The sequence below is a fragment of the Xiphophorus hellerii genome, chromosome 9 (genome assembly GCF_003331165.1).
Source record: "Xiphophorus hellerii strain 12219 chromosome 9, Xiphophorus_hellerii-4.1, whole genome shotgun sequence".
In the NCBI taxonomy this organism is placed as follows: Eukaryota; Metazoa; Chordata; class Actinopteri; order Cyprinodontiformes; family Poeciliidae; genus Xiphophorus; species Xiphophorus hellerii.
The window spans coordinates 22,509,165-22,526,940 of record NC_045680.1 but is presented as its reverse complement, the minus strand read 5'-3'; the positions used below and the strand labels follow the sequence as shown (position 1 = coordinate 22,526,940).

Sequence of the window (17,776 nt, the reverse complement as noted above, 5' to 3'; positions counted from 1 at the left end):
AAGCTTTCAGCATCTGACAGAAAATGGATCCGAAACCCACCATGTCCACACTAATACATACTGGTGTCAGCATCAGTACAGTTTCCTTCAGAAGGGAGAAGGGAAGATGGTCAGAGTTGACAGAAAGATTAATGAAGTCCTGGAAGAAAACTTGAGAGAGAGAGAGAGAGCAAAAGATTTGGGACTAAGGTTCACTTCAAAACACGACAACAATTCTTAAGTTAAATGGTTTAGGTCAATGTATATTTTGTGTTACAAATGTCCAGTCAAAGTCCAGACCTAAATCCAATTAAGAATCTGTAGTAAAACTTAAAATGTAGCTGTTTTACAAAGAATGGACAAAAAAGTCTGTTTCTAGGCTTCTACCCTAAGTTACAAGCAAATGTACCAAAATGAGGTACTTGTAAGTACTGATTTTATATACAATACGTCGTACCCCTCTGTGTTGGCCTTCCACATAACATACCAATTAAATTAATTGATGTTTCTGCTTGTAATGAGATGAAAGGCAGAAAAAATTCAAAGGGCAGGATTACCTTGGCCAGGCAGTGAACAAATCTTATTTTTCTCACCGCTTCATCTCTTCCCCGCTTTCCCGATTTTCACAATGCCGACCGACGGCCTCGAGAAAGTCATTTCGCCGGTCTAAACACCCCGTCTGATTGAATATTTCATGGATGAAGGTGGTGTGGTTATGGGCCAGTGTGCGTTAATGTTAATGGCCGGGTGCGAGCGGAACCAAGGCATCAGTTGTCCTGTGGTATTTGAGCGACGAGACCACAGGGCTCGCAGGAAATGGGAAAGTAATTGGATTGTGACAGGATGCAGTTTTGGAGAACAGAAGCCGGTCTGCCCCAGAGGAGGAGTTGTTCAGCAGCAACTCAGAAAAACAGCATCATGACGTACTCACGCACTCATGTTCTCGCACTCAATTACGCCTTTCCATTTCCCGTTCGTAGAAATGGTACCTCGCACTGACAGAGCGTCACGGCGCTGTTTTTCCATTCTCTACGTTGAAACTCTGGGCAGGAAATCACTGGAGAAAAGTCCTCATCATCTTCCTCTAGTGAAACTTTTCAAAACAGAGTTGCGCTCCACAAGCTCAAGGTTTTGATTGTGTGCTGAGTATTGGAGCACATCTGCAACACGTCTCAAACTCTAAGGGGGTTTCTCAGACATACAGTTTGGTTTACTTTGGCCCAGTCAGTTAGAATTTGTGGTGAACTTCTGTTTGTTAACTTGTCACTTTTTCTGGCGGTTTGGTTTCTTTCACACAGAGATAGCTCCGAGCTAATCAAAACCTGTCACTACAAACGACGCCAGAATGTTTAGTCTGTTTATTGGTCAGACCAGCGGTACCAAATATACCCCGATACTGGGTTCTGAGCTGGTCAAAAACACAAAGAATGTAATCCTCTTTTTAGTCATTTTCCTGGTACTATTTCTGGCAAAATTTATCAGAGATTTATACTGAGTGGATCTCGAAAGTTGCACCGAGCGCTATGCTTTGTTTCTTAGCTAGCTAACTCTACTGCGTTGGAGTTACGATATTTCGTGGCTACAGAAAGGCGTTTGGCTCAAGGTTTCAGCATAAACTGGTAGTTGTGTCAGATCGAAGTCGGGTCATAATAAATGAACTACTCTAGAATTCATTTAGGAGTGTATCAAAACCACCTCCTCTTGGTATTCAGTGTAATTGGTGTGTTCACATCTACACAATCAAACCAGAGTTTGTCTTAAACGGACTAAGCACCCTAAGACTAATCCTGCTATCAAGACTTTATGAACACATTGGAAGACAGTTTGGAAGAACTGGTGGTGAAGGAAGAGCTCTGCCAAACACACTCAGACCAAACAGACCAAAACCACACGGACTCAAGGACCAAAAGTCGGTCCTAAATGCACAAAGACCAAAGTGTATCGTACTAAACTGACTTGGACCAAGTTGACTCAGAACAAACTCGGTGAACTCAAGTAAAAGCAAACGGATTCACGCTAAATAGACTAGAACCAAACGGACTGGCGCGAGTATTATCAGAGCCAAACACCTTCAGAAACATCTCAGAAAACCAGCCATCGGATTCTAACAAAATGACCTAAGAAGCTCCGGGAAATTTTTCCGCCATTAATTCGAGAGCACCACATTTTCAGTTTGAAAGCAGGACCTAATGTCTTTCTTCTCAAAACTTGTAAGTTTGATTCTCTTGCGAATCAAAATGAAAATGTAAGTACAAGAATCCGACGGCTGGTTTTCCGAGACATAATGTCACTTTAGGACATCCGAGCCGTTTTTGTCTAACGCTGTCTTCGTAGCACCAGAGCACGGCCTCAAGTATGCACTCTTAATGGTTGGGCCGGGCTCAGCGTTAAATAAAAGGTCCTGAGTTCCTTCCTCTGGTGGGAGCTTAAAGTGGAGCCGCCGCTCCTCCTCTACAGGAGTCAGCCGAGGATCTGATCAAGATGCCCTCACTACAGGGATTACACATCCGACTGGCCGGCAAACACTTTGATATAACTTAGAGACGGAGAGAGCTGCTGCAGAGGGAGATGTGTGGCATAAGTGGAAGACTGGGGACAGACGAATGGAGTTTAACACGCTCATTGCACATTTCTGTAACTCTTTGCGAAAGAATACAGGCCGTTTTTTACTAGTTTATTTCACATTTCCATTTCAAATGTTTGTGATTTTCCATTGCTTTTGAGAACTCGAGCTTTTTTTAAACACGCGAGAAAAAGAAGAAAGCGTCAGTGCACTTGAGGCTGTCCCCGAAAAGTCAAATATTTATACTTAAAGCAAGAACGAAAAGACAGAGTAATGTGTAAAACGTGAATGTGAAGTTTGAAAAGGACCAGAACAATATGGATCGAGGGTCATTCAAACAAACAAAAAGCAGGCTCAAAGAATCACATGCGGTTACATGTCAGCGTACAAATGCAGTGCAAACCCCAACAGCACAACAACGAGAAAAACCGCAGATCACAGAGAAGATTTTGCTCCCCTTGATTGCAGTGGATGCGTTCAAAAATATATGTCTCTCTATCTGAAAGCCAATAAAGGTCACGAATGATTCCATTAGGATGATATCAGCCCCGAACAGATGGCCGCGTCTCAGTCATTACAACTTCTGACCCGCTGCCAGATCTATTTGGGGCCAGAAATAATACACTGCAATATCACTGGCATCAAAATACAGGCGGAGAGAAGGGTGGGGCCATGCACGGAGGCCGTGTGACTCGTCTCTCTGTGTGTCGATATTGAGTTTGTGCAATACGATGCATATTGTGAATGTCAAAAATCGCCGAGGCAGGAAAATCTATATTACCTGAGCCATGTTTTGTGGCGTACAGCTTGAGACGACGTTAAAGAAAAAAGATTTACAACCGCAGAGTGGAGGGGAGGGACATAATGAAGGTGGAAATGGATTCTATGAGGGATGTTCAATGAGCGATGCATGAAATTGCTGAAAAGTTTGAAAAGGAGCAGAATAATAATGTGGAGTGACCTTAATGGCATCCATCCATCCATCCATCCATCCATCCATCCATCCATCCATCCATCTGAAATGCATGCAATTGACTATGTTTGTTGTTTAAAGCAGCACAAAATATTTGAGTTCATCCGGACATTTTGGTAAAGTCATTAAGAAACCGTATGCTTTATTTTACCTTATATATTTTTTTTGGTGTATATAGAAACTGTAGCCAAATTTCCCTTTACCTGAATATTATATCTGCTACAAATCCAAACTAAATGAACCAGAACCATAAATACGAAGGTACTGAATATTCTGAAATTCTTCAAAACTCTTAGGTTCTTCCACATTTTATGTTACGCTCTTTTTCCAAATTTTATTAATAAATGAAACTATTTTCTCTCCGTTTAGTGTTTTTGCAAATTTATTATAATTAGACAACAACAAAAGTCACATCACCTGCTCTGACAGCTACTGGACCTTATATGGACAGGTGTGTGTCCTTCGCAGTCAAGTCCAATCCACTGAATACATCACAGGTTGCTTCCCTAAAACGTATGGAAACAACATCTCTAGGATGATCTGCGAAAACAACTCCATTTTATGCCTCATCGACAAAGTGTTAAGCGAAGTCTCTGAATACGTACATATGTGTGACTTCTTGATTTGATTTGAATTTTTAAATAAATTTGCAAAACCGCTCAAACGTTTTTCAGCATACTGTCATAATGGGGCATTTTGAGGGAAGAGATTCATTTGATAGAAAGCGGAATGCAGCATGTCACCGCTGCATTTGCCAACATTACCACTTGTTGCATGTTTTCCTGAAACCCTGAAAGGGTTTTCTTAAGAGTCAGCAAATAAAGACTTTGTGTTCAACTAATTGACAGCATTTGGTTACAGAAGCGTTGGTGAAAGTTGGCCGCAAAATACTGCCATGCGAAAGGAGTTTGTGTTTCAGTAATCTGATTGCGCTGTTAAAAATAATTTAAATGCTGTGATAAGCTAAGCGCTAGCCACAAACAACGCTAACGTTAGACTCTTCTTCGAAGCTTTCCTTCGGTTTTTATGGATTGAAATGCGCATTTATTTCGCCTTAAATTTGAAATAATTAGTGGTCAGATCTCGTCTGGATTAATCTGCACTAAAAGAAGATTCGCTAAAACACGTCATCATTCATAAAACCTCTCAATATGTTAACATGCGTTTGCCATAATGTTTTAGTATCTACACCTCTTTAGGTTGAGATAGAAATGTAACTTGCAATATTGTGGACCCTTTAATTGTAAAAACAAAAAGTGTTGGGGGCGGGGAAACATACCTTTCTTGTGAACCCAATATTTTGTGTAAGTGTACAGAGAGAACATGCAATCTCTGCTAACCGCGTCTCACTACAAACCTGACAACGACAAACTGCTTCCAATTAGACCTGTAAATACAAGCCTTGGAATTCATAATAGCAGAACTAATAATCGGCCGACGCCTTGATTAGCGTTGCTGTTTCACCATGGGGGATGATTTGTTTGCTAAATATGGTTATGAGACCTTTAGCTCAGATTAGAACCTCTTGCCGAGGTTTAGGTGAAGATTGTTGGCGCGCTAAAAAAGAAACTACTGCTATGGAAATCAGATGCAAATGAAAATCTCCAGCGATTAAATTTGACATTTGCTTGATGCATTATGCAACTCCACTTCTCTCACGCCTGCACACCATAGCAACTCCACGCTAATGACACACGTTGTCTTTGTAGGTTTGTCTTTAATCATTAAAAACTCTGCCAAACTCAACAGAGTTACAAAGAACCACACAGAGCAGAATTTAAAAGAAATTAGCTTTTTTAAAATATTTTTTTACTTTTTTTAAAATTCACGGCCACAATCACCGGAGCAGGATTAGATATGTTGAAACGGGTTATTCGCCGAGACCTATTCACACCCTTGCACACGATGCGTTCGGCCATCTCTGCGGACGCGGCCCCGCTCAACCTCCGCAGATAACGCCCTCTAACTACGGGAGAGCAGCCGAATCCTTTTGGGAGGCAGCCTCGGAGATCCACACCTCATTATGACATCCACACTAAACGAGGGCAGGCAGTGGAGAGGGGGAAGGAAAAGGCACTGACAGAAGGAAAGATTGAGCAGAAAAGATGGTGTAGGATCAGAAACACAATGGTGAAGGAAGATTTGGCTATTTCTTTTTAAGGATTTTCAAGCAAACTCGAGCTTCTACGTTTTCGGATGCAACTTGTCCGCTTCCTGTTTGTGATATTTGGTGAGATGCGTTAATTATCCCAGCGGCACTTGGGCCAGGGGGAGTCTTAATGAGGATTAACGCGAGCGGAGAGAAACCGCCACGCCGCATTTTAATGGAGTTTTGGTTTGATGAAAGCCCGGTTGGAGGAGAAACTCTGTCCTCTGGGGACGGTAGCCGGTGCTTAAAGATGATGGACAAAGTGAACGTGGAAGGGGTAACCTACGTTCAAGGGCTATTGCAAGTTATTGCGATTTTTGACAGACAAGTGCAGATGGGAAAAAAAAAACACAACTGAAAATTGGGAGGAATGAAAGGTGGGCACACAGGAAATGGGAAAAGTCATTTGATAGCGCCGGTACACACAATGACTGTTTCACAGCAGCCATTTTAAACATATTTGCACTCCAGAAGGAATTACATTTTATTTAGAAAAATAATCTAAAGTATTCAGCCCATTTCATAAATGCAACATCAAAATGTACCAAACTAACAGCATGTCTCTGGTTTTAGAGGCAGAGCCAATTCTTAACAGGATTCCCCTAAACTTCTCCGCTTTAAAGTAAGGTGGTGGCAGAATCATGCTGAGGGGATGCTTTTCTTTAGCAGGGGACAGGAAAGCTGGTAAGAGTTAATGGAGCTTAGACCTAGTCAGTGCAAGAGGAAAACATGGAACAGACTTGAGATTCGTTCTTGGGTTCATGTTCTACGGCAACAACCCCAATCAGAGCTGTAGTGCGACAGCTAAGAATGAATATTCATGTAATGATATGGTCTAGTCAAAGTCTAGAGCTAAATGAAGCTGAGAGTTTGTGGAAAATGGGCTTGACAATCGATGTTCTGAGATGCCCTCTGGCTGAGCGTGTGTCCTTATTGTGTTGAGGAATGTTGAGAGAGACCCATCCATGAAGGCTTGCAGCTCTACCTGCAGCGAGAGGTGATTCCACAGAGCAATGACTCCAGAGGCCAGAATACAAATGCACACACAACTCTGCAGAGTTAAATGGTAAGACTGTTTCAAAAGCATTTGTTTAATTTCCTTTCAACTTTGTATTCTGTTAAAGGGGCAGTGTTATGTTTTTTCCAGGCACATAGTGCCATTTTATTGCACAATCAAGTAACTATGCCACCTTCATATATATCACATATGACTTGAAATACATTTTACTTCCGAGTTTAACGCCTTGAATTTGGGCCTCTGTCTCTTTAAGAAGCTCCTGCTCTTTTTGAAACTCCACCTTCATGAAGTCTCCACAACATGACTCCTCTGTTGACGCTTTGACAACGTTTTCACCAGCGTTCCACTGAGAAGTAGCTCGTATAATGAGCTCAGCAGATGTGGTTTGAAGAGGTGTTTGCTAATTGCTGCTGGCTAGTCTGCAGGAGCCGAGTGAGAGAGGGCTGCTCTGTGAGGCGAAAGCTCAAAAACGTGGAAAGTGCAGCTTTAATGAGGTCCAACGAGGCATTTTTCACAGTTGGATGGTTGCAAAAACTCTTAAGGGATTTCTCAAACATGCATGAAAGAATCAAGGCAACACTCCAGGTGTGTTTCAAGCCACTTTCAATTGATAGTTAGTGGATTTAAAGAACCGAAAAGGGTTAAAGTATCTTTCTTTGGAGCCTACCTGCCCTTGATGTGGTCTCCCATCTCGCCACGAGGCAGGGTCTCCGTGCAAAACTCAGCGAAAGGGCATGCCACGGTCAGCTTATCCAGCAGCTTATGCACCAGCAGGCTGGGCTTCCTGCAGCTCTGCAGCATGAGGGGCGTGCGGCACACGGGACAGAAGTCACTCTCCAGTAGGAAGCTGGTGAGGCACTCCTTGCAGTAGGTGTGACCGCAGGGCGTGTCCAGCGGCATGATGAGTGGCGACAGACAGATGTGGCAGATGAGGTCGTCGTCCACGTCGTCCAGGTAGATGTACTCGTGGTTCTCCTCCAGCTTGTGACTGTGGCCGCAGGAGGCGCACAGCTCAAGGGTCGGGGAAAACACACCCGAGTCTGTCGGGGAGCTCTCCAAAGGGGAGGCCTCCGCCATTGCTGTGGCGACGTCAGGCTAGCGTCTCATTTGAAAAGGTGGGACTTGGGATGTTGAGATGGACGAGTCGAACAGGTTGTCAGCAGAAGAGATCTGCGAGGAAGAGGAAAGCAACGTAAATACAATGTAGAAGTAGTTGGTAATGAGATTACTGTTGTGTTAGCCCTGGAAGTGGAGAGAGTTTCAATAGTGTACTATTCGTTTGGACTGGGAACCAAAATCGCAACATTTGCCTGTTCACCTCCTCGCCTGTGGTGGCGCTGCAGCGAAAACCACTGAAGGAAATGACATGAGAACCTCAGAAGAAGACACGAGTGCAACTTCCTTCTGTGTAAACTGTAAACAGAAATGAAGCAGGGTCAGCTTTTTTGTAGGATTTCTCTTTTGTCTTTGGTGAAAGACCATGACTCATTTATCCCGCTAGCGTTAAGACTCTTACGTTTGTTTTGGTTGTATTTACCCATAATGCCTTGCTCTATAGTCCACTTCCTGCTTTTGGAGCAATCTCCTGTTCGCTTGCATCCACATATGCATTGAAGCCACGCCAGAGTTTGCTTCATCTGACCAAAGACCGGGGATTGTTGACGGACCAGAGTGCGATTGCGCCTTCACACGTTCCCAAACGAGCCCAAACTTTCTAGGTGAACAGATTAGAGTTCGATCAAAGTGGACTAAACAGAGCTGGTGTGAATGCAGCAAAAAGCGACTGTGATCCTGTTTGTTGTTTTGCCAAGTAAGCATCTGTGAACCGTCTAGAAAACGTCTTCTACACATGCCTACATGTCGAGAAGCAAATAGCATTCTGCAAAGCACAAAGCACAATCGCTTTATGAGGTACTATATGTCACTTTTAACTCTTCCTTGTTTTACAAATTGTGTACTGGAATGAAGGGTTCAAGATTTAGTACTCTGCCGAGTCAGCAAAAAAATCCATTTGAAACACAGATTAGTGTGAGCTGAGGCTTTTGTGATGGTGAACAGACAAGAAAAAAGATCCATACACAGTATTATTATATACGGTAACACTTCATTTGTCAGGGTGTGTAAAAGACTGACACGACACTGTCATAAACATCACATAACACATGTCATGAACATGAAGGAGACTTTATGAATGACTGCTGTCATGAAGTGCCATTCAGTAAATAATGACACTTTTAATGTAAAGTTGCTTTAAAAGTTGCATTGAAAGTCCATTAAAAGTGCCAACTTTGCATTAAAGCGTCATTATTTACAAAGTAATACAATGTTGACACTTTAAACGGACTTTCAATGCAACTTTTAAAGCAACTTTACATTAAAAGTTGCATTATTTACCGAATGACACTTCATGACAACAGTCATTCATAAAGTCTCCTTCATCATGTTCATGACATGTGTTATGTGATGTTTATGACAGTGTCGTGTCAGTTGTGTGCACATCCCGTCATATAAAGTGCTACCTTAAATACTTATAACTATAACAAATGAATAATGTCGCAAAGAAAAGAACAACCAAATCTAGTCAGGTGACCGAGGCCTGGCTGTCAGGTTGGGTGAGTACATTAGTGATCTGACCAAGAACATATGAAACCAGAGAGCATGCACTGTGAAGGACAACTGCTGGTGATCAGCCTGCAGCTAACATGGTGTAACCCAGTCCAAAATAAGGGCATTTTGTATTGAGTTAAGTTCATGGAAGGAATAATAAGTTAGAATGTATTAAGCATGTTTGCTTAAAGATGTTAAAATTGTTATAAATAAGTGTTAACAAAAAGAAATGTATTTAAAACCGTTTTATAGGAAAGTAATCTTCACCATCTTTTATTTTGAAGGGCTTATGTTTGTAAGAGGAAGTGGGGTAGAACAAAGCAACTTCACTGGTCCGTGGTTGGCTGAGGGTCAAGGAGAGACAGGAAGTAAAAAAAAAATGAGAAAGAAAGAGATGAACCGCGCTGAAAAAACGTGGCGGAGTTATTAATAAACGAGTGTTTTAGCAGATATTTAGGCTTTCAACTCGACAGTCTGTTAATAGATATCGACTCTACACTCCTGTTTGCAGCTACTGTGATAATTTCAGACCGGAATTCACTGTACAGTAGGTGGAAAGTCATATGTAATGCTCGCTAACGCATTAGCATTCATTAGCACAGTGAATGGACATTGAGTACTGTGAGCTAACTCAGCTAACAGAAGACTTAACTAAGGTTTCCGTCGTGGGAGCGTTTCAGAGTTGAGCTTAGTGCAGAGAGATGAGCTTACACTGAGAGTTTTGTGTCTGTGCTGGATTTTCCTGCTGTTTACTGAATCCTGTGGACCGAGGGACTGGTGAAGGAGCTGAAGACATCTTGCCAACTGGGACTAAGGACAGGTGAAATTCCTAGAAAGTTCAAGATTTTCCTTTGGAGTAAGGTACCAAATTCCACACGTCCCACTGGTTCCGACCCACTTTCTACGTCACGTCTTTAGCGTTTATTCAGGCGACAAAAGTGAGAGCAAGACTTTAAGAAGATAACAGGAAGGCCATAGTGTGCAGTTTCTCGGTTTTTATCCCCGTTCAGCTTTCTCTGCTGGTAGTCCCTTTATGCATTTCAACAGTGATGGAGATATTTACCCTGCCTCATTAACCAAAAGATTAATAGCCAAGAAAAGATTCTGAAGTCAGTTTAAAATTTCAACTCTAATAGTTTTGTTTTTGTTTCACAATATTAGTGAACAAAAGGTTTTTGAGCTGTCATTTTGAATCATTATGTCACAATCATATTTCACCTCAATAATTGATGGTCTATCATGTCAGCAGGGCTAAAAAAGTATTCAAATTCTGTTTTTATGTCTTATATTGAATTTAAGCTGAAGTTGGTATCAGTTGAAGAAAGATAAACTGGGAACTGGAAGTGATTTCCAAAATTTTGAACAGTGCAAGTGAGTTAAAAGTATATAGAGCCACAAAGGACTTATTTCTTTGCTAAAAATCATTTGTTTTCTCCCTTGAAAAGTGTGTTCAATACTTCATAAATTTTAATGTAGGATGGCTGCAGACACAGTGGGATTTCTTTCTGTTCACATATGCAAAGAACTGCAGCAGTTTTTTTTTTTAATATAATTTTTTCCCTTTTTTTCCTCCCCTCCAGGGGGTCTTTTGTGGGCTCTAGTGTCCCTTATATGAAAGTAGGCTGACAGGAAAGGGTGAGGAGAGGGGGGAAGACATTCGGCAAATGTCACCGGGTCTGGGAATCGAACCCGCGATGGCCGAGTCGAGGACTCAAGGCCTCCAAACGTGGGTCGCGCTATCCCCATACGCCACCACAGCACGCCCTTATCGTTATTTTTTTAAAAACATTTCTTGGATTTACAGAAGCGGCCCAGATAACAGATATCGAACGACTGCGATTTCTCCTCTGGATGTGGGAACATCAGTACCACTCATCTCAGCAGCATCAGACCGACGCAGACGAGTCTGTGGCTCTCTGCTCCACGACAATCGCTCATCTCTGCTAATCCACGGCCTGGCACGACGCGGTCTCAATCATGCCGAGTTATTGTTTTCTAGTGCACGGGTTTATGTGTTGGTCGCTGCGCCGGGCCGGCCAGCCGGCACGCACGTCATACCCAGAGCAGGTGGGTTCCTTCGAGCACATGGACACCAACAGATGGGCCTAGTCAGGCACACGCCACTTTGGCAGGAGCGACCGTGTTGGCACTCCGTTCGCTCTGTTTCTGGAGCCGTTGCCGGGTCTGCGCTGCTGCATGACGACACACCGGCTCTCGTTCAAAACGCCACCAACAGCAAAGGGTGGAGTCAAAATAGAAATGTACTGTACAGCAGCTGGTGGCTTCCAAATGAATCCTTTTTTAAAAGGAAAAAAAAGATATAAGCATAAAGATTATGACTGTTACCCTTGGTGACAACTGAGATCCGCTTTTTTCCCAGAATTATTAAACACAAGGAAGTTTTTTTTTTGTCACCTCTTGGATGCGAGGTTGACACATGGCTGGTCACTCTGGAGAATCTTCACTGTTTTATATTTTTTCTCCTTTTTCAGATAATGACTCTCGCTGTGTTTCCATAACCCTAAGTAACAGCTTTGTAATAATTTCCAAGCTGATAGAAATCACCAGCTGCGTCTACATAATACATGTGCGCAAAACTTTTGGGAATATTCCACTAATGGCGAAAAAGCTTAGTTTCCAGATTACGTTGTTTAAAATGAAATAAGAAGTTTGTTCACGTGATAAGTCACTTCCTGTTGTCTTCTTCGTCTTTTTCGGCAGCAGTGACATCTGGATGTTGGTCACCTCATGACTCGTTATTGCAGTTTTGCGAAATACACTAATTGCCGAAAAACCACCTCATCCAAACCATTAATTGAATTTTTTTTATTTTTATTTTTTTCTAAAATTGGCGTTAAGCAAATTTATTTTCGGAATTACGATTTGCACAGTGATATTGTCAATGGGAACACAGCTAATGACCTCATTTCTTATTGGTTCTTGTTCTTTAGATCGGGTCTTTAAAATCTTCTAGAACACTTCATGTTGTCACACGGTCTCTACTTAAGTGGTTTCCCCAATAAATAAACAAATAATCATTTTAAATTTAGATTTTTAATTTGTTTTGACGATTTGTCTTGTATTAAAATTAGGTTAATGATCAGAAACATTTAAGTTTAGGAAGAAAAAAAAGAAGAAGCAAAAAACAAACACACAACAAAAAAAGAAGAAGAAACGTACAAGAGCTCAACTATTTTTCCAAAGGACTGTAATCCGAGACCGCTGCTTCTGTTTGGGTGGAACATCTTCTGCTGCTCTTACGACCGCCCCAGCTAGAAAGCTCTTACAAGGCACAACAAACGCCGGCTTCGGTCCGCAACACTCCATGGCACTGCGTCGTAAGTGGGTGTTTGATAGCAAACAGTCTTTCCTTTTGACATTATCAGTTTGGATCCCGCAGACTGCGACACCCGTAAGAATTCCCGTCTGCGGCGTATCTAACGCGGGAAGGCCAACGAGAGGAGGGCGAACTGTCAAATAAAGTAGAACTTTCCCTCTCCAAACGAGTCATGACAGGGTGGATTCATCACAAGCTGTGGCGCCCGCTGAGTGCGGCCTGATCTACGGAGCAAAGCGCTTTCGTCGCAGAACAAGCCTGAGACCGAAAGGGAAGAGGAGCGAACGCAAACGCTGGTTCGGATGACAAGCTAAGACAGAAGGAAAGAAAGAGAAAGATTTACAGAAAGATTTTGGAAAAATGAAAGCGGGCTTGATCCGTTCTCGGAGCATAATCTCCTATAAAGGAGTTTTCACGAGTAAACTCCAAACTGTGTGTTTAATAAGGGAATGCGGCAGCTCTTTGGTGTGGGGTTGTCTCGGATCTGCTGACAACACGTCCACTTCTCGTCGAGGATTCATTCCAGCAGCAGGAAATGCGAGCGAGGGGCGAGTCCATTAATAAAATTTTTTTTAAAAACTCTCGGCATGATCAAAAATCAAAGCTGTTTGGTTTACAGCTCGTCCAGAATACTAAATCAGGTTTCTGATTCTGGGATGATTTTACCCCAACTTAGGTGGAGAGCAGTGGACTGTAGGGTTGAGTATTAGTACTTTGTGGCTAATACTACCAACACACCCTATTACACAAAAAAAATTAATTAATTTAAAAAAAAATCATAACTCAAATGGTTCTTAACCACGGGGGCATGGGCCAGTATGAGTCCATGGGTTGTTTATTATTGGGCCAAAAAGAGAAAAACGTGGAAATGATGCTGATGATTAGATGGCGTATTAATTACATCAACTCAATAAAATGACTAATATATTAATTTTAAATATTTTTTTCAGTAGTAGTCATGTAATGAAAAACATCCCCAACTTTAATAACTATATGTCATAAATCTGTATAATTTGGTTTGAATCAGTTCTGCTGCTTGTCACTGGGCCGGAGGCAGATTCCATAAACATTACAAACACAAACTATTTAATTGCTAAATGACTTTCTGCTAACCCTTCCTCCAGACATGACAGCCACACCAAATGAGTGAGTCAGGGTAATAATATGCTTCCACTTTTCCGTTACAGCCATTTATTCAATAAATAATGTGAGCTGGGATTCGGGCCCCACATAAAACGTCCGCTTAGGGTCTTATAAAAACTCAAGGCGGCACTGGGGAAATCAGACCGGCGGCAAAAAAACCCCAAAAATCTGCACACAGGTCAGGACTGAATGCAACCCCACATGCCGTATAACAAGTTGTTTCCTCAGAAATATGAGCTGAGCCGCCGTGCCGGCTGGACTGATGAGGGAAGGGCAGCAGCAGAAGAGCCATGTCTGAATGAGTCACAGCTTAGAGATTTTACAAGAGTTTCAAAACTGATGCTTTAAGATTGAATCCAAAAACTGCATTTTAGTCAGTTCGGTCATTCAGGCGACCTCAAATTTATAGAAGAAGATTCAAAACATTGTATGGGCAAAGCTCTTTTTTTTTTATCTTTTGAAATATCCCTGGGGAATCTTTAACATAAATACACATTGCCTTTATGTCAACTTCATTGTGTCGATTGACACACACTAACTGACATGCTGACAGTGATTACTGGACTCCATCCTTAGGTTCACTCGGCGCCGACTGTGTGTGCCGCCGGGTTGGTTTAGTGGAAAATCATGATGTGTGCTGCAGTTTCTGAAACAACCCTGATGACCGTTTCAATATGTAAACAACCCTACTGGAAGAAAGATCGTGCACAGATGCTCCTGAGACCACAAACATATGAATCTGATGGCCCACACGCACACGTTTGCCTCTACATACATCCACTCTTCACGGATGAATACAGGCGACACGCCCGTGCCGGAGGAGTATCAGCTTTCTCTGGCTCGGTTCTAATCCGACAAGTGAAATGTTGACGCTTTGACAGTGGGACGTTTGAGCCAGTGCTGTCGCTGAGGATAATGTGGGAGCTCTGATGGGCTATGGATGTTTCCCACACCTGGTAGTCCGGTAGACTCGGTTCGATTGGGGAACAAAGTCGCAACATTTGTTACATTTCCAGCTGCTGGGTTTTACTTTCACACTGCCCTGCATCACCCTTTGAAAAACCTGTTCTCCCCCCACACCTGTGCACCGCTGTCCGCTGCACCGACAACCACTGAAGGAAACGACAGGAAAATCTCTGAAGAAGCGCAACTTCCATCTTTGCAAAATGTGAACAAAAATGGAGCAGCGTCAGATTTTGGCGGCTGTAGGATTTCTCTTTTGTCTTTGTTAAAAGACCACAAGTCATTTCTCTGCCAAGCTTTAGTTTGTTTTGGTCGTATTTACCCAGAATGCCCTGTGGTACCGTTACTTCCTGCTTTTGGAGCGGTCCTCGGTTCGCTTGCATTCACATATGCATTCGAGTTCACTTCAACCAAATCGAGACCTGTAGGTTTCTAGGCGGATCAGTTTGCCTTTTTGATCGTCTCCTCAAACAGACTGGACTTTCTAGGGACTGAAGTTTTCATAACGCAAACTACACAAAAGCCAGTGTGAATAAGTCCTAAAACTTTATTTGTAGCTGATTTTTTTTAAGGTTCTGTTGGCTCTAGTGGCCTTTATTTGAAAGTAGCACGACAAGAAAAAGGGTTATGAGAGAGGGGGAATTCATGCGGCAAATGTCGCCAGGCCAGGAATCGAACCTGCGATTGCCACCACGCAGACTAAGGCCTCAATACCTGGGTCGTGCTTTGACCCTGCGCCACCACAGCACCTCAACTGAGGTTTTATTGACGATTATGCTACTCGTTCTCAAGTGCTCAAACAGCCAGAAGAAAGGCGAGGCTTTCATGATCCATAAATCTCATTGTGCCCATGTTTCTCTTTTGTCCTTAGCTGAAAAGAGAGGGAAAGAAATGTTTACATTGTCAATGCTACCCTTTCTCTTTTGTCTTTGAAGCAGTCATGCCAATCCTTGACTCAACACGCTGTCCTTCGACATAAACTGCGGCCCAATCTTCGCCCGGAGTATATTTTATGTAAATACCGCTGCCGGATCGGTCTCAGATTTCTCTCCTGTGATCCGAGTTAATAATGACACAAGACGGTGCGAGGTCAGCTCCTTTTGTTTTTTTTTTTCTTTTGTAATGTTGATGAGTGTGGAAAACAAGCCGGTGGCGAGGTATCTGTGTCTGCATCAGCATTCGGAGCGTTCACACTTAGCTGGCTTGTTGCTATGTACACATCCACTCCTCGGGTTCAGGAAAAGAAGTGGAATCAAATCTGCTGATCAAACACACCCCGAAGACTACAGGCGGTCGGGGTGTTAATGTCACTTCGCTTTTCTTTTAACTTTTAGCTGAGTTCCCTTGTCGACACAAGGCAGTCGCTCTGTGAGTCACGCTACCGATAAAAGGTGACTGGATTCAGGGAGCAGCAGCGAGAACAATCTCATAAATAGATCATTAGGTCATAAAAAAAACAAACACAAAAAACACAAGAATAGCAACAGCTAATCAGACTTCGGACTCATGCTCGTAAACATGGAGCCAGAGAGAGAATTGAGATCGAACAGCCAGGAGTTAAAAGAAGTGCATGCCAGATGCAGCACATGCAGACCGCAACATAGTTAGTCTGTTGTGTTCAGACATGCCCCAAAAACACAGTAAAATTCCAGTCAGTCTTCCATTTTTTTTTCTCCCTTTCTTTTCTCTGGAAAACATCTGCTTTGTAACCACGCACAACAAAACAAGGACAGAACAAAGACGGCAGCGTTTCTGTCTAACTGCTTACACTGCTGAAACATTACCCAAACATTTAGCTTCACCAGCTACAAAGTAAATCAGCTTTTTTTTTTCCCCCTCCACCCCAATTGGCAAGAAGCTCTACATACAGTTTGTGCATATTTTGTCAATGCTATAATAATAATAATAATAATAATGGGGAAAAAAGCCAAATAATGAAAATCGCTTTTTGCTGTTATTTATAAATAATAATGGGTCTCATTAAATAAAGTTCACAAAAGGAGAAATAATCTTTCTATGTTACAAAATGCGGCGCCTTTTGTTCCAGCGTGGCCACATGGGATGCAAAGCGACAGTACAGGAACGTTACTGTAAGTCCGCTCTAATCTCTCCGTAAAGCTCCTGTGTGTGTTTGCGGCCCGACTGATACTGACTGACTTCTCTAGAGTCGGTGTGAGCCACAGCTGGTCTGGTTGGGCAGCCGTAGCCAGATGTGAAGCCTGGTGAAGAAACGTGAATTAAAAAAAAACAACAAAGAAAACCACCTGGCAGGTAACAGAAAATCTACACCTGCCATGTTCTGCTCACTTATAAACAGAAAGTGCTAACATACATGCAAATGACTTTCATGCTAATAAAAAAAAAAGATCACTGTCATGTTTTGCGCTACAAAGTGCTCTGACTATTAAAAGTCGTGTTTGACCCACTAATCTTTAAGAGGAATTGAAAAAGGTGAAAGCGTACTCACATAACCTCATTCTGGAAGTTCACTTTCGGCACTGTTGCTCACCTGCACAGGTAAGAGTCTGGCAGCGAGTGTAACATTAAACCCTTCAGTGAAGGGAGGTGGAGAACAGCGAGAGGTAAATGACTCACAAAACAGGACTTTGTCCCGGTCTCAGAGCCTTGGTGAGTGGCTGACCGACTGGCCGACCGACATTCAGGCAAAAGAAGTTTTTATCTCATTCCCTGACTTTCGGGAAAATCTCCCAACTAAAAACTCCCCCGGCGTGTGGAGCAGAGCTCCTTGCGTGAGCTCAAAAAACTGCTCATCTCTTGGCCGGCCCAGGTGATCAGGAAGTGGCGGTGGGATGGGCGGAGACAAGAAATAAAGGTAAACAGGAGAACTGCCCCAACCTGCTTTGGGAGTTGAGGGAGGAACTGGGAGCGGGAGGCGGATAAAACGAAAGTCTGAACGGAAATCACCCACAAACAATGTGTTTAAAAGAAGAATTTTTAAAAAATCCAGCGAAACTGCACGAGTATTTTTGGCAGGCAGACAAGGAAGAGATACAAAGTTGCAGCAGCGATTCGTGTCTCTGCTT

General features: G+C 42.7%; 1 protein-coding gene across 3 annotated transcripts in view; it reads right to left on the bottom strand.

Moving 5' to 3' along the window:
• lnx1 (ligand of numb-protein X 1) overlaps positions 1 to 17,535 on the bottom strand; it is a 50,908-nt gene extending 33,373 nt beyond the window's left edge. Inside the window, exons 1-2 of one of the 3 annotated variants that reach the window (XM_032571440.1) lie at positions 17,200 to 17,535; positions 7,350 to 7,852 (exon numbers count right to left, since the gene is read on the bottom strand). In XM_032571440.1, the coding sequence (XP_032427331.1) occupies positions 7,350 to 7,759 (410 nt within the window). In that variant the 5' untranslated portion in view covers positions 7,760 to 7,852; positions 17,200 to 17,535. The remainder of the gene's footprint in view (positions 1 to 7,349; positions 7,853 to 17,199) is intronic. The other 2 variants (XM_032571441.1, XM_032571442.1) reach the window with 2 other exon arrangements.
• Between the last annotated feature and the right edge of the window lie 241 nt (positions 17,536 to 17,776).